This window comes from Anser brachyrhynchus, assembly GCF_964034855.1.
Source record: "Anser brachyrhynchus genome assembly, chromosome: 3".
NCBI lineage: Eukaryota > Metazoa > Chordata > Aves > Anseriformes > Anatidae > Anser > Anser brachyrhynchus.
Window position 1 is genome coordinate 102,244,351 of NC_137696.1, and position 21,144 is coordinate 102,265,494.

The 21,144-nt window shown below is 38.1% G+C and overlaps 1 protein-coding gene and 1 long non-coding RNA gene across 12 annotated transcripts in view; one reads left to right on the plus strand and one right to left on the minus strand.

Moving 5' to 3' along the window:
• The window catches only part of LOC308191757 (uncharacterized protein), a 109,773-nt gene extending 92,918 nt beyond the window's left edge, over positions 1-16,855 (minus strand). For 2 of the 11 annotated variants that reach the window (XM_080584568.1, XM_080584560.1), the window contains exons 1-4: positions 6,807-7,541; positions 6,427-6,491; positions 5,149-5,201; positions 4,480-4,537 (exon numbers count right to left, since the gene is read on the minus strand). In XM_080584568.1, the coding sequence (XP_080440694.1) occupies positions 4,480-4,537; positions 5,149-5,201; positions 6,427-6,491; positions 6,807-6,847 (217 nt within the window). In that variant the 5' untranslated portion in view covers positions 6,848-7,541. Of the gene's footprint in view, positions 1-4,479; positions 5,202-6,177; positions 7,542-8,691; positions 8,809-9,914; positions 10,043-11,181 lie in introns of those variants that run through there. The other 9 variants (XM_080584561.1, XM_080584567.1, XM_080584564.1 and 6 more) reach the window with 9 other exon arrangements.
• On the plus strand, positions 16,553-20,632 carry LOC308191760. The gene is made up of 2 exons (XR_013948260.1): positions 16,553-16,651; positions 16,854-20,632. It is a non-coding gene; the product is annotated as an uncharacterized lncRNA (long non-coding RNA).
• Positions 20,633-21,144: the final 512 nt, after the last annotated feature.

Sequence of the window (21,144 nt, forward strand, 5' to 3'; positions counted from 1 at the left end):
CTGGTTTCAGTTAGGACAGAGTTAATTTTCCTCATAGTAGCTGGTAGGGTGCTATGTTTTGGATTAGGATGAGAAGAGTGCTGATAACATGCTGATGTTTTAATTGCTGCAGAGCAGTGCTTACACCAAGCCAAGGACTTTTCAGTTTCTTGCTCTGTCCTGCCAGCGAGCAGGCTAGGGGTGCAGCAGGAGCTGGGAGGGGACAGACCCAGGACAGCTGACCCAAACTGGCCAAAGGGGTATTCCATACCATCTGACATCATGCTAAACAATGTATAGGGGTGGCTGGCCGGGGTGGGGGGCCGGCTGCTCGGGGATAGGCTGGGCATCGGTCAGCGGGTGGTGAGCAATTGCATTGTGCATCACTTGTTTCGTACACATTATTAGTAGTAGTACTATTATCATTATTACTATTGTTATTATTATTATTTTCCTGTCTTAATAAACTGTCTTTATCTCCACTCACAGGCTTCACTTTCCCGTTTCTCTCTCCCATCCCAGAGAGGGTGGGGGGAGGGTGAGCGAACGGCTGTGTGGTGTTTAGCTGCTGGCCGGGTTAAACCACAACACCAGTGTCTTACTTAGGACATCTGGGTTACCAGATATCCACCTGGAGGTGGCAGCTACGTTTCAAGACATAGGGAAGACCTTCCCGTCTGGACTTGCCTTTGAGTAAATGGGCCTGATACCTTAGATTATCCCAAATGACACAAGATGCCTACATGTAGTCAAGTACATTAACTCTCTGCTGCCTGACCAACTGAACTGTTGGTTCTCCCCTGACTGTTTTAACAGAAGTTCTGGTGTCATTTTAGACAGTGTGGGCTGTCCACTTGAGCTCAGTAGAAAATCAGTAAGTTCCTGCTGTTTCCTTTCAAAGCAGTGGGTATGTGAGTCCTCTTGCAAATAGCAGGTAAAAATGTCCACAGAAATTGTTATCAAGACTTGACAGTAGATTATTTAGGGTACCAATTAATATACTGTTCTCATGGCACTTTGGAGGACCAGGTGAATGAACTCTGACCAGCCCAGTTTGTGTTGGCTGAAAGACTCCAATGCAGATAGACTACGGAAGACACACGTGTGAAGTACTGATCTCATTTTCCCTTCTTCTCAGCTTGTGCTAATATATGCTGGAATGCAATGAGGAAAAGAGTTTAGTTCACTTTTAGGGGGGAGGAGAGAGAGAATACACAGGGATTATCTGATGAGGATGAGATGAAGACAAAATCTGGAGGTGATTCTCCCCCTCTACTGTGCTCTTGTGACAACCCACCTGGAGCACTGCGTTAAGCTCTGGGGTGCCCAGCATGAGAAAGACATGGACCTGTTAGAGTGGATCCAGAGGAGGGCCATGAGGATGATTAGAGGTCTGGAGTACCTCTCTTTCAAAAACAGTCTGAAAGAGTTGGGGTTGTTCAGCCTGAAGAAGAGAAGGCTCTGGGGAGACACTATAAAAACCTTTCAATACACTCAGTGTCAGTTTCTAATTTGGTTCATTCCATGGCTTAAGTAAATGTGGCAGACTTTACACACTTCTGGGGGCTTTGTGTGTGTGATAAGTGCATACCAAAATAACAGAATGGAGTCTGTTAACCCCCTTTTGCATGAGTGTCCAATCAAGTGAGCTGCACCTTCAAGAGTAGGAATCAAAGAGAGGGAATCTACTGGTCTGCTGGCATGATATCTCCATATATGATTCAAGTGTAATCACACTAAAGTTTAGTCACACTAAAGCCATGAGATCTTTTCTTCTTCTGAAGTTAGCTCCCGTAATTTGGCCAGGTATTCAATAAAATGGAGAGGTCAGAGTTAAGAGCTGCCATATTTAAAAATATTGCTGGAGAACCATCAAGGCTCTCTTGGCAGCAGCAGCAGCAGCAGCACATGCATTGCCAAGGCTTACTTCATCTAATGCACCTGTGTGAGAAGAACAATGCATCACAGAGATAGTAGTAGGAAACATAATAGCTTATAGTAACTCTGAGATGTGGTGACCATAAGAAATGCCAGATGAGCAGACCACAGGAGGTAATAAACCCTCGATGTTTACAGATCTGACCTGTAGAATGACAAGCATTAAATGCATACTGTGAATCAGTGTAGACATTTACACTTTTTCCCAATGTGAAGGTACATGCTTACATGAGTAACACAAGCTCAGCAGGTTGTGCACTTAAAATTGCAGGCAGAAAAAATGTTTTGAAAATTTTGAACTGGGAGCAAACAGCATATCCTGTAACTAGTTTGCCTACATCATTCCTCAGGTAAGAGCAACCCATTAAGAGAACAAGGTCTGGATTAAATAAAGGAACATCTGATATTTTGGAGTGCGGAGTGGTGACACTCTCAACAAGGTCTAAACAGTCATGTATCATAGCACAAAAGCACAGAGGAAAACCTGCTGCAGCAGGCTCCAAAGTGGTAGGAAAAAAAATAAAAAGAAAGAAAAAAAAAAAGAAAAAAAAAAGAAAAAATAGAGCAGTAGGTCTATGGGATAGAGTCAAAGGTTAAATCACACAGAGGTTTAGCAATACTTGAATAGCTGAGAACCCACAGTCTGCAAAAATTAAATGCTCCCAGCAAAAAGAAAAGCAGTTTCTTGGTAGTCTGGTTTCAGAGCTGAAAAGACAGCAGAGATTCTGGAGGCAGTTAGTTGGTGCTTTCCTTCTGAAATTATATGATTCGGGTAGTCAGACTGTTGGTTACAGAACTGCACATTCTTTTGGGATGCTTTTTATTCTTTCTTGGGCAAGGCACTCAGAAGATGAAATGCATCCTCTTGGCAGAATTCCAAAGAGGAGTAAGCTACCAGAAGATCGTCCCCTTTCTGTAACTAAGACTGAGACACTTGGGAGTGTAACAGAATCTAGGTCTCATTTTAAACACTGACAGGAAACAATGGGGAATTCATAATTCTCTTGGGGAAGTCTAGTCCAGGTGTACTCTGTCCCTGATAGGCAAAGGCAAACAAAAAACGTAAATTGAGGTATATGGAGCTAGAGAAGAAGACAGAACGGATGTCAATAACAGAAAAATGTGTAGCATCTGGAGGTAGAGATCAGAATAGTCACAGGGTTAGGAGCAACTGAGTGACTCTGGATAACAAAAGTGTTGATTTTTCACAACTCTTGGACAAACTTCCAAATTTGTCTTTCCTGATCATCTATTTTCTCCTCTTTCTTTAACAAACTGTCTGAGCTCTGAATGTTTAAGAAGCTCCAGTATCGACTAGGATTTTGAGAGTATTTCTAATGAACAAGGTTACAGCAGAATTCATGTGAGGAGCAATATAACCCTCCAAATCTGCATCTACCTGTAACTCTGAATCACATGAGGTATAAAGTAAGGTGTTTGACATCTCCAGTGTAATTACAGGGATACCTGCCTCAGCAGGATTCTGAACTGGAACTACCAGTACCAAATTACAGGCAGCAGAGGTACATTATTTGACACCCAGGTTTCTAAGAGATCTTTCAGAGGATCAAGACACAGGGGTAGGTGCAGTAATACGAGGTACTGTGCTTGAGTACAGAAATTTAGGTACCATTAGGTACCATAGCTGAAGTTTTAGAAGGATCCTTACTTTTATTTTTGCCTGACAACCTTTTCAGTGTTTTTTTTTTTCTATTTTTGTAGTATTATTCTGCAAGCTAGTTATCATAGACTTCTGCCAATGATTGTTCACTTCTTTATCCCACATTCCTCCAAAAAAAAAAAGCAAGCCAACAAACAAACAAAACAAAACAACCAAACAAACAAATAAACAAACAAAAATACACCAAGACCCCCCATCCATTTTTCTTGGTTTATTTTCTTCTAGGTAGTGGTGAAGGCTAAGTTAATTTATCCAGGTTAAAGGTTCCCTTGTTTGGAAATTGCAGTTCTGGTTTGCCACAGGTACAGCTGTTCCACTGGTGGACAGGTTGGACACATGGCTTGCTCTCATTTTTTCCCAGTAGTGAACCATAATCATGGCAAATAGAGCCTAATGGGCCTTTTGGATCCAGACAGGACCAGACTTTGACCCATTTTCCAAATATTTTTTTGACTTTCCTCAGCAAGGGAGCATGAATGTAAGGCTTATTCACAGCAAAGGGGTAGAAGAAGTTTGGGCATCCCCAGGAAGAGATAGCTTCCTCTTTATCCCCCTCAAAGTGAAAAGTTTTCAGAGTCTACTCCTATCTGCCTAAACAAAAGCCTTTTGTTATTGGCCTGTCACCAATGGAAATTATTCCAGGGCATGATCTGAGCTTTCAGCACTCTCAAACACCCTCAGAAATCAAAATACAAAATTTACCAGTATTCAGTTAACAAAACACAAAGCATTCATCCCCTTAATTCTCCCCCAATCCTTGCATTATAAGTGCAAATGAAAACAGCATAAGGTTTGCTTACGGCTGACGTGACAGACAGACGGGAGACATGGTAGGTGTGAAGATCACATGCAAGTGAAATTTTAAAATTAGGATGTCTTACCTCTTATGGTGGTGCCAGCTTGGGTCGGGTCTCCCCTCCAGTTCCAGTCCAGTCCCTTCTGCCAACGAGAAGCAATTCCATTTCTGACACCAAATTGATGGGGATTTTTTTTTGTACCCCTTGAGGTGAATTAAGCCCATGTTGAGTACAAAGAGATTGCAGGTCAACACTGCAGCATTTGTTATCCTATCAGCAAGGAGTTTACGTTCCCTAGCATGGAGTTGTTCCCCCTCTAGCACTCCCGCTTCCAGCCAGTTTAGCCTGGTTCCGCAAGGAGGTGTTCTTGCCTGCTAAGCTAGGTTGGTTTTAAGTCCCAAGTTATTATAGCTGAGCAGTTAAGATTACAATTTTCCCTTCACAAAAGTGACTAGATGCTTCCATCATAGATCAGACTCCCTCTGTGCTAAAGCCCTGATGAACGCAGAAGAAACAGTCAGCCTGTACTAAAATTTCTGCAGATTAGTTTCATGTCTATTATTAACAGAAACAACTATACATCTTTGAGCATGTTTAAACAACGTGAAGATAGCAGAAGTTAGCATGCCTAGCTAACAAAACAGGAATAACACAATGGAGAAAATGTAGCTATACATGTGTGTGTGTACCAGTCACTAGAATTCAGATTTCCATGTCCTAAGATAGGTATTTCAATTACAGTTGCAACTGTACCTGTCCATATACTGTATTTTCCCTGCTGTTGTCAGGTGCGCAAGTAACTACATCTATAAAAACAGAGGAAGGAATGCAAAATAAAAAATCACCAGTATTTGTTATTAATTAGTTTCTTCCAGTCTTATTGATTAGCAGTTCCTCAGTTAATCATCCTTTAGACGTGTCCAAGGCCATACCCAGACTTGCACAGTTCTGAAATAAACAGTATCTAGACCTAGCACATGGATTGCACACCAGGTAACGGTTACAAACTCTTTATCAGATAATTTTATGATTCTCTGTTTATTTTCTGCTAACTTTTAATACACTAGGCTTTACCTTTACAAATACCCAGAAAAAAATATTTCAAAATACTATAGTGGTAACCAGTAATTTGCTGATCTATTATTCACTGGTTATGACTATTCATTATCAAGGACTATTTGCAAATAATTTTCACTGGCAAATTCAGTCAGGAACTCTTGATATTCCCAGAAATGGACAAAGAAAGGTAAAGAGACTAAACTGATTGGATTGTTTTCCACTGGGAATTATTAACTAGTTGATAGTAAACCTTGTATTTGTTTGCCCTTCTCAGATTTTGTAAAAGGAGAAAATAGTTTGAGATGGTTGCAGCACTACTCAGGTATAATCTGAGACTGTTTCCCTCCATTAGAAGGAATTTGTAACCTTTGTTTTTGTTTTTGTTTTTTTTTTCTTTTTTTTTCTGTTTTTCATGGTTTATTGGCTGTTGAGAATCAGTTTTGACAACTGTGTGGATCAAGGAAACAGACAGTTTAGCAACTAGAAACATGCTACAGCAAGAGGTGCTGTCAATTACAGTTTAAAGGTACCCCAAAGGAATTGTCTTTCAGTACATATATGGAGGCAGTTTGACTGGCATGGCAGCTTATTGATATTACTTACTTTAGGAACTGAAAAACAGAAACTAATGCAAACACAGTTTTAATAGTGGTGGAGGAGTACTAACTAGTATACTACCAGAGACTGGATAATATAACCTGAAAAAGGAAATAGTATTCTTACTTTAATTTGTTCAGAAGCCATCTAACCATTGTACAACTGCTGGTTGCAATTTTCTTTACTGCAGAACAGAAGCATCTCTCTCTGTTATTGACCATTCTGTATGCTGCGCTGATTTCTCAGCTGAACCTGTGGTGATCAGAGACCCGTTCCCACTATGGCTGACTTTTCTGTCACTTGGCATTTTAGTCCTTGCTTAGCTTCCCTAGTGTTACAAATGAGTCTATTAAGAATTGTAGAATAGAGGGTTACCAGGCTTAAGCATACATCTTTCTCGCCTTTTCATTAGCTTCACCAGCACTCTCTGGAGCCCGGGGCTGAAACAAGAAAATTCAGAAAAGCAGAATAGGAGGTACAGGAGTCACTGCGATAGCAAAGTACTAAGAATTCAAGGGATATATTGCTCAGTTAATGTTTCTTTGTGTATGAGATCTTGCAGCAGAGTTCTGCTTAAGGTCTTTCCTTGTGGAATTTGAAATAAAGTCCTCAGTTTTTAACTTTAAGGAGGGAGAAACTGAGGGAGAAGCACATACTGAAGCATCTCTCTCTAGAGTGTGGAGATCAATGAGAGAATTGTACTCAGAAAGATTTCATCTTAAAAATACAAGCTTAGAAACAGAGCAGCTCAGTACCTGACACCACAGCAGAAACATCCAACAGAAGGCTTCTGCATTGGACAGGAGCAGATAGATGGTATCAAAGGACTGGTCACAAAGACAAATCTTTATATCTTTATCTGAAGTATGGAGATACATATTGTCTTTCAAATTGTCTAAGAGAAACAAATATATCTACTTTTTATTAAGAATTTTTAATTTATACATAAAGTAGCACTGGATGACCCTGCTGTAGAGAAAACACTATTAACTTTTGGAGGTTTTAACAGTCTTACTATTACCTGTATCAAATAGCTAGAGGAAGGAAACTTGACCTCTTGAATCAATAGATAAATATCAAATTTTCACCAGACAATGTGCAAACTACGGGAGACATATCTACCATGATTTTCAAGAAAAATATGCTATAATAACCATCAAGTGTTTTTTTTTTTCACTTTTCTTGCCTAGAAAAAAAAAAGTATACTGCTAGTGAACTGAAGTCAATATATGCAGCGTTAGGATCTCTTGCAATTCTGCTGAGCTCTAGGCAACACCTACATAGCCGAGTTGTTTTGCTTCAGGACAAGTTACATCACTCAGCAGTTTTCTTGTTACATTATATACCCTTGGGATAACATGCAAGTTAAATGCCATTTTCCTCCATTCATAAAATTAATCCTTTCCAAGAGTACCTTACAAGTACATGTAATTTAGATTCATGAGAACACTGTGTATAGGACAATTTACTAGAAAAATATCCATTGTAAGTACTGACATTTGCATCTTGACACTATCCAACAAGTAGTAGGGCAGACATTTATGACTAAGGGGAATAACGTTCAAAATACACCTCCTAACAGGATCTGAATTGCCATGAAGGTGAGAACGGCAGCTGGGACACAAAGAAAAGCAGTGTGGGGTGATGTAATCCTCCAGTCTGAGCAGTACATATAATTCTTCTACCTAGATGCCCTTTCAAAACACAGGATGGACAAGTAGTTAACAATAGAGCCTCTCTACAGTGTTACTTAGCCCTTTCTTGCTCTCTTCCTTTCAGCTCCTTGGCTTTGCACAGCAGGGCACTTATCGTTGACAAAGAAGGTCTGATTCCTTTCAGCTGCCCCCCATCGTGCCAGGTAAAAGGACTAGGCTTTCCCCAAGCTGCCACATGCCTGTAAATGCTAGAAGTTAATTCATCTGGTAGGAACTCCTTGCCTGTGTCTCTCTGAACCTCTACTGGTAATCATTCAAGGTCATTTACATCTCAGTTACTACAGCTGGCATGAAGTCTGGAAGATCATTTTGAAAAAGGGAGGACAGCTGTGTTTCATGCACCAGTTTGCTAGACTATAGATGAATCATACTAGCCTGAGTAAGTGACTTTATTGTTAATCTCCTGTCTGTATGCAGTCAGTCTCCAGGTTGCTTTCAGAGATTAAGAAAATGACAAAACTTTTTTTTTCTTTCTTTTTTTTTTTTTTTCTTATCCTGTAGTGTCAGTAAAGCGGTAAAAATAGTAGCAAAGCAGATGCAGACTTTGGTGGTAGTATCTATATGCTGAACTTTTAAATCTGACCTCACCACAAATACACCGAATCTAGATAAATTCTTTTCTTGTGCTTGTACATCGTCACTGAGGCATATGAAGTCCAGTACTGAGACAGGATCCTGTAGCCTAGTTTATGCTATATCCTTTGCACAGCTGTGTAAGGGGCAGCCAGAACTGCCGCGTGCCCCAAAACAGGTGCAAAAGCATGACTGCAACTGCACTATTTAAAGGGTACAGCTTTAGTCTTTGAACACATGGGAAAATGTAAACTAATTAATCTCAAATAGGGATAATGGAGGCTAGATCTGTTGAAAAGAAAGGTTGCAAGCTCTTGACTGCATGCAGATATTAAGAAAGTGCTGTACTCACATTGTTGCCTAGGATGGATGCTGATATGTTGTGTATTATAGAGATTTTTCTACAACTGCTGCCCCAATGTAGACCTCTGGCAATACAAAGGGGAGACTCCCAGAACACCTTCTTTACTACTTGGGTTCCAGCAGCCAAAGATGCAAAATCATTACAAAGATGCAAGTCCTCATAAAAGAGCCCTTAGAGTACTGATGAACATCAGATCATTTTACAGCACTAATCTCTCAACATTAAATAATCAGTGTTTTACTAAAAAATGCAATTTCTTCATGAATGAACATGCTCACTTTGAGCAGTCAATAACCTTTGCTTTCCAAGACTGCTAGTGTTTACTAAACTTCATGAAGCAAACATATCACATGACATCTTAGGCTTCCACACATTTCTCGTCACAGGGTCTTGTGCACGGTGTTTCAAACAGGGATGCATGTCTGCACACATCAAAAGACTCTGTGAGTTATTCCCCTTATAATTACATGGAGTCACTAACAGGCATAGAGAAAATGAATTAGGCCACATTTTCCAACTAGTGCATGCAACAATGCACAAGCCTATTTGAGAAACTGATCTATAAAGATTTGCAGTTCATTAAAGGAGTTTTGTTTCTTCATGGTCTTCCCATCCATCACTCTGAGCCTTGTCCTTTTCTTTGTGACTTTCTGAAAAACATTTGCAACTGCTAAAAACTAGGGCTACACACAGGTACAATGCAGTGTTACAGCTTGATATGTACCAGGGGACATGGCACAGCCACAGCACCAGGGTAATGGGGGAAAGGGAAGAGAAGATAGCATAAAGTGCAATCATTTAGTTTTCCTTTGATTAAAAGCTGATGATGACATGGCTACTGAAATAAAGCTTTAGTAAGAATCACATGTATAAGCTTCATACATTTAAATTCTCAGATAAAATAAAATAAAATAAAAATATAAAGACATCTATCTTTTTAAACTCCACAAGTTCTACAGCACATATTTTTGCTGAATCTCTGTCCTTTTGACCCTCTGGGAGATGATAGACTAGTGATGCTCATTACACCACCTGCCTCTCAGGGAAAATCTGTCACCATGTGTAGATTGCTGAGGAGCTTTATACACACTGCTCCAGACCTGAACCTCTGCAAAGCTAGAAGGACTGGAAGAGAAAACTTGAGACTTCTTCACAGTTGATTACACAAGGCATTACATGGACACCCACTAAGGTTATTTAAAAGTACTCACAGAAATAGAGTTCATTCCCAACCGCAGGGCTTACCACCGGCTTTAGAAACTGCTGCTAAAAACCTGTGCAGTCACAATGAATTCTTCCTGGTATCTGTAAAATCAGTGGGCTTTTTATTCACCCTAGTGTACCAGAATTACACTAACACAATCAGAGAGATAGTACCCCAAACAAAGTCTCTTTAGTGTCACTCCAGAGCTGTAGCAGGGATTTGAGCTTCCCTACCTGAGATTTTCTGCTGTTGTAACAGTTAATGATGGTAGAGGCATGGCTATTGTAATACAAACCTAGAGGCTCTTGAGTCTAGAAGGCAGAATTAGAGAGAAGCAATTTTCACCATTTTCTTAGAAGGCAGTTAAGAATTAAAATTTACACATTCAAAGTGATTCTAGTATCCAGCACAATGCAATGTAGAAATAAACAGACTAGGTACAAACAAAAAAGCAGAATAGCTGCATTTGTTCAGTGCTATACTTGAGCTATTTCACTGAATAAGCAAATGAATCCACAGATATTCAATTAATACTGCATAAGAACAAAATAACTGATTTGGTTGTTTTTGACTCTTTGCAACACTTGAGATTTTGGCACAAGAAAGTAAAGGAAAATAGATAAGAAATGTGACCAAATTACTTAATATAATTCAAAATTTACATTTAAAAAAAATAAAAATGAAAAGCACTAAGTTTTCAAAGTACACAAAACAAAGCTAAAAGTGCATTACTAAGGTTGCAAGCTTGGAAGAGTTAAGAAGTTCCAGTGTAGCCTTACATCAGCCTCTTATTATTAATTGTACTTTCACAAATTGCATTTTTAATACAACATTTTTCACTGCTCTAAAATTAATGCTGCTTAACAATGACTATTCAATCAGTTATTTTCTGCTCATTGTTTATTTTGCAACCCACACCTTATTTGCTTGTCTTAAACCTGTTTTCCTCTTGATCTTTTCAAATCCGCTTGCCATTATAGTCTGTGACAGTGATCATTTTGTGAATGATTTTCTAATGTCTACCATGTGAGGTTTGGAGTTATCAACATTTTATCAACTGAGAAGAAAAACAGAGGTATTAAGTGAAAAACCTCTAATATTTTGTAGTCAATCTCAGAAAATCATGGTAAATAAGATCTAGGACTCATTTTGGCTTACGTGAGTTTTCTAGACCTAGGTGTGAATCCTGTCCCTCAGAGTCAGGGATTGAGTCCAGTTTCCTTGGAAAATTTCATTTGCTTTAATCAAGGGCTGCTTCTTGGTTTTCCTCTTACCTCTCATCTAATCCATGAACTACCACACTCCAATATTTCATCTTCTGAAGAAAGGAACCTACAGAAAAAATACTCTTTTCTTAAATGACTTTAAGCCATACCACAGTAAGTTTATTCAGTGCACTGTATTATGCAGGAGTCTTGCAGAAGAAATCACATGTAATGAAGGCAAGATTGCTTTTCCTGAGAAACTCTCATTATTTTCAACTGACAACCTTTGTTCTGATATTTCCTAAAATTTGAACAGTTGACTTTGCAACTAAATCCTTTTAAGATTTGTGTGTGCCAAGTCCTATATATGATCGTGTATCAGATCTTCATGAGCATGATTAGAATCATTAAATCTACTGCAGAGACACTTCTTCAAGCTCAGAAAATTACAACAGACTTCCTAAGCCACAACTAGAAACTAAGGAGATATTTACAGTTCTGATAGCAGGGAAAAGATGAAATTTAATGATTTTAAGCTTCATACTATGATAGAGGAATATGGTCTTTGTAGCAAACGCTTCCTTTCAATTTCCTTGCAGTGTGAACCATTCTGTTCCACCATGCCTCAGATAGTTTTCATGTCACCTGTCCATCTTGGACTCCTGTTTTGTTCCTGTTCTCCTCATCTAACCTTTTTAAGTATCCTTTCCCTCATAAAGGATGTCCTATTTCTTATTTCCAGCTGCTGCTCTCCCCACCCCCCGCCCCCCAACCATTACTCATTTGTACTGATTCCCACTACAAACTTTCCAATCCAACCTCTTAGTCAATTTCTGCCTCAGTTTCACCTCCACAGACCAGAATTCATTCCTCCCCCAACCTCAGTTGACAGGTGCAGCTCTCTTTTTCACTCCTTCAATCTACAAAATGTCCCTACAAAACATCTTCAAGTCCTACTCATGTCCCTCTGAATCAAATCAAGCAAGATCCTCCTAAAGCCAGCAGCCCTAAAGGCAACTGGTTGACAACACAAGGAAGAGAATGCCCTTGTCCTTACTTTCATTGATTGTTTCTGCTTCTCCTTGTAGCCCACAACTACAACTACGTTGAAACCCTTCTAAACTCAAAACATCAGGAATGGAACACGCTCAAGTATATGAATCTCTGAGATACAGAACTGCAATACTGATACAATTGTACTGAGTAAGAATGAGCTGTGGTTTACTGGCAGACTTAGATGACCGAATTTATAGAAGACAAAGGGCTGATGCCTGACACCAAGTCCTCTTTGCTCTTATACCTCCTAGCCAGGTCCTTTCTCTAACTTACGGAGGTACTAAAGTTTTCCAAAGAAAAGCATTACTTAACCCTTAGTTGGGAATTCACAGGTGTGAATGCATACAGGCCTGATGCTCTTCAGAACTGAAGTTGTGTCTGAGTGGATTTGCTTGTAGAGGAGGAAGTGCACAATGTGCTTAATTTTAATTGGAAAAAATCAATTACAATTTATATTTTTAATGTGGTGATAAAACCTCAAAATCAAGAATGGTAATGTTTTGGTCAAGTAGATGAAAAGTCCATAATCTTGAAATCTTGTGAAATATTTCAGCTTAATTCCAGAATAACAAGATTTCAGTTAGCCAATTCACTGTTGTTTTTTGGTTTGTTGTTTGCTTTTGTCCAGTTTGCACAGACATTGCATCTTTATTTTCCTGGGCTAATTTAATAAAGAAATGAGCACTCTTTGGGTGCAATTCATCTGATCTACACTAGATTTATACTTGTGCATGACAGAAATTGTGGCTTTCCCCCACGCTATACAGAAGAAGCTTAGGGTCTTTTTCTCCAAGATGAATATTCTCTTTACCTTCCACAATTTCTAACAAATTCTCTTATTCACGTCCATGTACTCTTTCCACTTACTGGGTGACTAAGTCAAAGTCATAGATGTGTATAACTGTGGAAACAGAATTTTAGTTTCAAATGCACAGGGCTTCTTCTTGGAAACATGTATGTGCTCTTAAAGCTGAAAAATGGCAACAACAGTTTGTGACTTTGGCCGGGTAGTTTGTTCATTCTCTTGGATTTGCTCTTATAAAAACAGAAGGGAGAGCATTTCAATAGCCACCAGACTGAAGCACAATGTTGTTGGAGAGGTAAATGCTTTATACCTCCTTTAGATAAAGGTGTATTGGAAGAATAGAACTTTTTGTCGATCTCCCCTCATCTCTCCCTTTCCCCACTATAGAGTGGAAATAGTCTCTGATCACATGGCCAATCTCTTCTATTTTTTCCTTTTCCATAAACACCAGAATATGTGAGACTTAATCTGGCCTTAAATACATCTCTCTGTAATTATAGTCTGGAAAACAGAATACAATATTTGAGTTTGAAAATGAATTTGCAGGCCTGAAACCATAAAATTTCTCCTTATAACCATCCCTCTTTGAATCACTGCTTTAGCAGTACTTTTGTCTGCTTAAGAAGTTTTGAAACAAACATGCAGGCAGAAAGGGTGAAGTATTTGTCTCTTGGTGAATCCTCAGAGGAAATCAGACAAAAGAATAAAGTTTTCTAGCAGATGAAAAATTCCCCTACCTTTTATTTTCTCCCTGTTTGTATCTGGTTCTGCTGATACTTGAGACCTCTTATGCATTCACAACAACATTTCTCAATTTAGTGAGCATGCCATGGCAATTGATTTAGACAATGCAATAGCTGTGACAGCAATTGGGAGGCACTCCAAATTTAAAAAGTAACAGGACACGCAAAATTGAAGCCTACTGACTGTTTTTGTGATAATTGAATTTCATTGAGTTTTAGCAGTGAGAAATGAGCAATAAAGGGCTGTTTCCAGCCACAGTTCCAGGAAATGGCTAGGGCATCATGCATCAGAAAAATATATGTTGAACATTTACATGCAGAAATCATCTGAGTTACTGATTCAGCCCAACAAGCTTCTTTCCTTCTTAGCTGAAAAAATAATTTCAAAATAAAATAGGCAAGCCTTTGAGATAAAGAATTAAAGATAAAAAGGGCTGAATACTTTTGTATAGCTCCAGGACTGCAAAGTTGCTGTGTGGGCAATTTAACTATGTTCCATCCTGAATGGTTGTTGTAAATGAGGATCTCTTTGGTTGCAGTTTTCCCCAGAACAGTTCCTGAGGAAAGCTATTTTCCTGGTGCTTAAGAACTTAATTTTTCACAACTGAAAATGTGCGTTGGCTTTTTATGATGTTTGAACTGGTTGCTCCAGGAGTGATTGTGTTTCCAGGGGTCACCACTGAGGTCTTGTTTTCAATAAGAACAGTAGTTCTCTCTGTTCTTAATGCAATTCCGTTCACTCTGCTGACACTCTGCACTTTTTTGAGAAGAGCAGCTTTCACACCTTCAGAAATGGCAGGTTTAGGAGTTGCTCTAAATCTTTTCATAAGAAACAATGAAGATTCATAACGTACTGTCCAACTGATATGCATTTCTGTCGGTGGAATCCAGGCAGGATTGTCATAGATTGATATAAACAGATCTCTGTGACTAATTTTTTGATTACAAGAAAAGTTTTCTCTCTTTAAAAAAGTTTCAGCCTTAAATAGCTGCACCTATGTAAAGCAGTTATTCAGAAGTGAATGTTTCCTGCCTCTCTTATTGACTTTCATGCAGATTTCCTGAGTTCAATAGCTTAAAAGCAAGTGATTAGTAAGCATGTAATCCAGACCCTTATCAAAATCCAGAGACAATGTATGTCTCATCAGATGTCTGATCTATTTTGTAATAAGGATTTCTATGATCACTGGAACCGCATGTAAGTTTTGTCTCTGAGATAAGCCTTACAATGATGGTGAACATACAGCACTTAAAGAACAGCTATGGGAAGTCTGTGTTTTCTAGTGATGTTCAGTGAGCTGGAGGCAAGAAGTTTCAGTAAAACTGTCAAGAGTTGGGATAAGTACCGTTGATTGTAATCTGAAATATCTAAGACAATGCCATTAAAGCGAATCAGCAAATAATTTTTTTTTAATGTATCTGCCTGATAGCTCATGTACAGTATAATGGATGAAAATGGTTCTCAGAATTATATGGTTCTCAGAATGAAGAAAAACTTAGCTCAGCTACTTTTTATCATTTTTTAACAAAAAATGGTTGTATAGAAAGCCTTTAAAAGAATAAGGCTAGCTGAGGTAGAATTATTTTTTTCGTTTATTTGTTTTTGTTTCCCTGAATAATTGCTGACTAACCTGGTTTAAAGTCTTTCTTTTATATATTCATAGATTCTACTGTTACCTTGAAGAAGAGGGAAAACCAGATGTGAATTTAAAAATAATTCATGGTAGTAGATCTGGGGCAAAACCTAATCAAGTCAGTGCATTAACTCTGCATAAATAAATGACTTTTTGGCCACAGGATAAACTAGTTATGCATTGCACAGATAGAACTGTAATAAAAAAATAAATAAAAATAAAAAGACCTACACAGCCACTCTTCAATTTTTCCCATGGAACTTTTGCACAGGAGTCAGTGCACAGCAGAGCTGCCAGATTCAAAAATAGAAATGCCTTCATTACTCATTCATGCAAAGGGAAATGAGGCAAAATGTGGGTGAACTTACAGTTGGACATGAAAATCCGATAAGAGCACAGGGGAACAACAATGGCAGCACAGGGAGCCATAAACCCAGTGTTGATTGGCATCTACCATTAATTTGTATTCTACGTGTGATCCAGCTGACAAGGCACTGGAAAATAATGTATGTTTGTGAGGCAGTGCTCAGAATTGCTCTGCCATCATGCCAAAGACCTGGTGAATTGAGGAAGTGTGACAATTGCCAGCTTTTTGCTCAAATGCAGAATCTGACTTTGAAGGATCAGCTTCCCTCTGTCATAATGAAAAATAGAGATCCACAGTGCGACATCACAAGAAACACAGGGAATGCAAATGTAAGCCAGTTGGGAGACTGAAAAAAACACATCAGAATTTCTATGGTGTAAAATCTAAAATAGGGTAAAAACACTAACATTTTTCTGTCATGGTAACTTTGGAGGACACACATAAAGGATAACAGAAATGCAAGAAACCTGAAGTTATTGAATTACTTCTAAATTCTGCACAGATAGCAGAGTCTAGCCTGTCCCTTGAAAACTACTCTTTTTGCTCTCCCTTTTCAGGATAGGTTAATGTGGAAAAAATCAATAGGCTATTAAAATATTTCAAAGATGTATTTCAAACTAGTTCTATAGATGTATTCTTATCTACTGGCAATGCATGTGCCTGTCAGGCAATGACAAGAGTCTTTTGGAGGAGAACTTTTCTTAATATTAAAATAAATACTAGAACGTACTACTCTGTAAATGTCAAGAGTACAAGCAAAAACTTGCCAGGAAGGTGGTTTTTTTTTTTTTCTTTTTTATTTTTGCTGAGTTTGCCCTCTCTTTTGGCTTGTTCAGAGCACAGGTGCATAAGGCTGGAAGATTTCATGCATGCTGAAGAGAAGCAGGTTACTGCACTACAACTTGCTGTGGAGCACAGACCATGAAGGGCTGAGGTACCAAAGGTTTTAATGAACAAAGCCTGCAGCCCAAAGCAGCTGTGTGTGCTCTTCATTATAACAAAATGTGGAACAGCACACATTTGCCAGCTGCACTTGTGCTTTTGTTTATTGCAGCTACTCAGCTGCTGATAAAATCTGAAGAAAATGTTTATTCCCTTGCAATGTGCATTTCATCACCAATTATTTCATTTTCAAGGTCCACTACTCAATACAGAATGCGGGCTAAAAGGGAAGTACTGATGCTGTGCTTAGATGTTTTGCTACTTAGTTGAGATTTGTGGAATGAAACTGTTTTTTTGAGTATCAGCAAGGACAAGATGAATGACGGAAAGGGAGTCTGGACTGGGAATCCCTGCATTACCACTGGCTCAGTGTGACCCTGCTCACATCGCTCACAGGTTATATCCTGATCCCAATCATAACCTTTAATATCGTAAACCAAGAAATGTCACTCAGTGTAAAAATAATAATAAATCAGAATCTGCGTATTAAGTGTCCCCAAATCCTTCTTAAGTATCTCATCAGTGATACCGGAATAATGGTATTTACTCACTTCATAAAGAAGGTATGTCAAGTATAAATCTATGTGGCCTTGAAAGTGTATGGTGCTAAACGTTGTTACAATAACGTGACTAAGTAAAAGGGCAACAGCAGCTTTACTATCCAGCCTTACCTCAAACAAATGAAGGTTAACCTACAATGGTTCCATACAGTGTGGATACACTGAACTGCAGACAAAAGGATATCTGTTCAGCATTTCTGAAAAGTCAACTAGGTTAGATATATATATATATATATGTAAATTGTTTGCATAGAGAAAAGGTTTAGTTAAATCTGACCAAGAGTTTTATTGCTTTATTTGAATAATGATCCCTATCCAGCCTGCACAGCAAAACAGCATCACTTTCTCTTAGACATCCAACAAAAGCAATCCAGTTTTATAGAAGCAAATTCCCAAATTCTCACAAAGCTTATTGTACTATCCTCCAATGTCCCCCAACCCGTCCTCTACCCCTGTAGATTGGAAGTGAATATTCATATCAAAAGTATACTGAGCAGCCAAGAGCAGAGTATGATCCTCAAAATGTTTGCTCTCTTCATAATATCCTTCCAACAAACAAAAAAAACCAGTCCATCTCCTGCTGTTAAAGGCAGCCTCATTGGTAGCTACTTCTAAAGACCCAAAACACCTCTTCTTATATACTTTAACTTCCTGTGAAGGGGAACTGAAAATACTTGTCCAAGGAAAAACACAAATAGACGTGTAAGGAACTAAAAAGTGAATAAATGGTTCTATTTGGAACACTGAGCACAGTGTGATAAATGAGGCTGCAGAGTCCTGCATCTGCAATTGATCCATCTTCACAACTGCCTGATTTTTCAGTATAAGTTGTGAAGCTTCTGTGCAATGATGTTAGCATGGCAATATAGGACAGAGTGCAGAAACCCAACTTCTTTTGAAAATGAAAAAAAAAATCTACAAGCTAACCTTCATATGCATAAAGTCTCATACCAATTCACTAAGCTTCAAGCAACAAGAAACTGTAATCTGACTAAAGGTTAATCAGGTTAAATGCTAGGACCCAGTGATCTAAGCAGCTATAAGGCACAGAAGCAATAGTAATCTAAGAACTGAATTTGAAGCCTATTGCATTGGCTGCTTATAAGACCTTTAGAGGAGGGTTAGGCCATTGTCCCTGCTGTGACACTCACCCAGATACCTCAGAGATTGTCTCTCCTGAATGGCATGCAGACTTTAGAGAATAAAACTTAAGTGGATAAAGGTTTTATTATGGGATGCAAGAGGAACAGAATTTGGAGACTGTATACTGCTGAAATACTGTAAGACCTTTTTCCATACCGGAATAATGAAAACAGAAGTTTGCTGTTTATAGACCCAGTACAAACATGGCAATTGCTCTAACATTCAATGTCTATGGAAAAGAAAAAAAAAAAAAAAAAAGCTAAATAAGCAGACCTATATTATCTGAGAATGGCATGATGGTTTGGTTGGATGACTCATTTTGCCATCACTATCTGAAGATTCCTTTACACTAAAATTAGATCACGCAGTTCATGATCTGCCCTGGGAGTAAAGATTAGAATCCACTCATTCAAACTTTTTAATCTATCTTGTTTGTGTGCATCATCAGAGTCTTTGTTAGAGAGCTGTTGTTTGCAGATGGTTGCACTTACAGAGCAGAAAGAGCAAGACCTGAAGATAATGACATTTAATTTCCCAACCACTTCTGTAGACCTCGATTTAGCATTTCAGCAGAACATATTTGTACCAGCTAAAGCTAAATAAACAATATTCCCAGATTAACAGCATAAAAATAAGTGCTGTGGCTCTGTTTACTTATTTTGGAGTGAAAGTGTTTTATGATGATGCTAAAATTTTGTGTATAATGCACCAGTTTTGCTGTTATTCTTCATGATTTTAGTTTTAAACATACCTTCACACTGACCTGCACATCAGATTTTACTTGGCACTGCACTTGCATTCTCTTAAGTGATGTGCAGACAGATTCTTGCTATTAGCAACACTGAAAATACTAAGAAATTTCCATACCAGGCATCTTCAGTCAATCCGGAGTAGAATACAAAAATATATATATATATATATATATATAACAACATTTTAAAGAAATATAATGGAAGAAGATTAATATAGAAATGGACATCAGGTCGACTCATCATAACTCTGGATTTAGCTACTCAAATTTAGTCTCTCTGTATAGCTTATTTCTGTTAATTGAGTTCTTAAAATGCATAGTCATCCTCTACTGAATGCCTGAAAACACAGATGTGTGTTATGATGAACACACAGAAATCACTTTATCTTAAACAAATAACTTATCTGAAAGATACTTCAGCAGAAAGCTGTATAACATTGATAGGCAACATTAGGAGCACCTAGCTGCCAATAAACTTCATTCACAATCAATGACTAAATACAGCCAAGTAAAGGTCTCTGAAAATAATTATTAATGTAGCAAACCAAAGGAACAACTAAGTTTAGGAAAACAGTTTCAGCAATTTATAGTTTATAAACTGTATAGTTTATAAACTGTTTCATTGACCTCACTCAAGCTGCTTGATATTTACCAGGCTGAGTAAATCACAAATGCAAACATTTTCTAAAGTGGCCTGGGACTGTGGCTGTGTTAGCTGATGACTATCATACTTCCTTAAGATTATTTTCAGAGATCCTGCAGTGAGTACGTACCTGGCAGTGAAACCAGCATCCCTGGAAAACAGATTTATATAGGCTTTATAGTCATGAATGAAATTGAAAATTATCAGCCCTAGAGTCTTTGATCATATAGATTACTTTGTTTTATAATGTTTTTCCATAAGTGCCCATTAAAGACATGAACCTATTTCATATTTACTGTGTTTTTCGTGGCATTAATTCATTAACAATTTACTTTTAGTATACCTCTGAAACTAATACATATTGTGGCAGTACAGCTAAATAAAATAACTTGTCTTTTTAATCCACTTTGGTCAATGTTTTCTTCATGTGCTAGTCACTTTATTGTGTGCAAGAGAAGGTAAACCTGAAAGGACTTGCACATTCATTTTTCTAAAGATGTTTAAAATGACAGTTTTTTCTTTTTCTTTTAATTTGTTACACACTAAATGGATCGATTTCTCAGCTGTAATTCATTTACTGAAAGAGTGTAATACCTATTTGTGCATTCCAACATTTGCACTGTAAATATGTATACTACACTAGTCTGTTAGGAACTCGTCAGAGGCAAGGCAGCTGAGAATAAAGATCAACATGCTATTTCTGTTCAATTTGTTCTGGCAGAGAAATACTTGATAAACAAAAATTTACATTATAATTTCATTTGTGTTTTTCTTCCCTACACATTCACCATTCGAGGCCACAGCTTGAGATGCTTTTCAACTACTCAGTGCGACTTGGATTGATATCTTAATTTGGGGAATGAGAATAATCAGCAAGGTAATAGAAACTTGATCCTCTCATGAAGAGTAAGCCAAACCAGATTGTTCCAATATGTTCAACTATCTATCTATTAATCCTATTCAGGAGTTATTTAAAAATGATTAAACTACACAGTTCTACTTGGAAAAGAGTTCAAAGAATATCAGTATTAGAACCCATTAACTTAACGCAATACTGATTGTAAAACATATTTCTGGTCAATGTGTTTTATCAAAAACAATACAAAACAAAACAAACAAACAAAAACCAAAACAACCCACAGTTTTAAAGTGTGTCTTTCCTGATGAAACAGACATGTTAGCCATTGGAACTCTGCTTGAGATTTGCTGGAAGATCATTGGCAGACCTTCAGCTCGGGCATATTGTTAGAGTTTCTCATTCTGATGGTTAATGTTGTTTCTGCACAAGCAAACCTGGTAATTAGCTAAGAATGCAAACAGACTGTTGTGGGTTAACCCCAGTAGATAGCTAAGCACTGCACAGCCCTTGCTCACATCTCCAGGAAAGG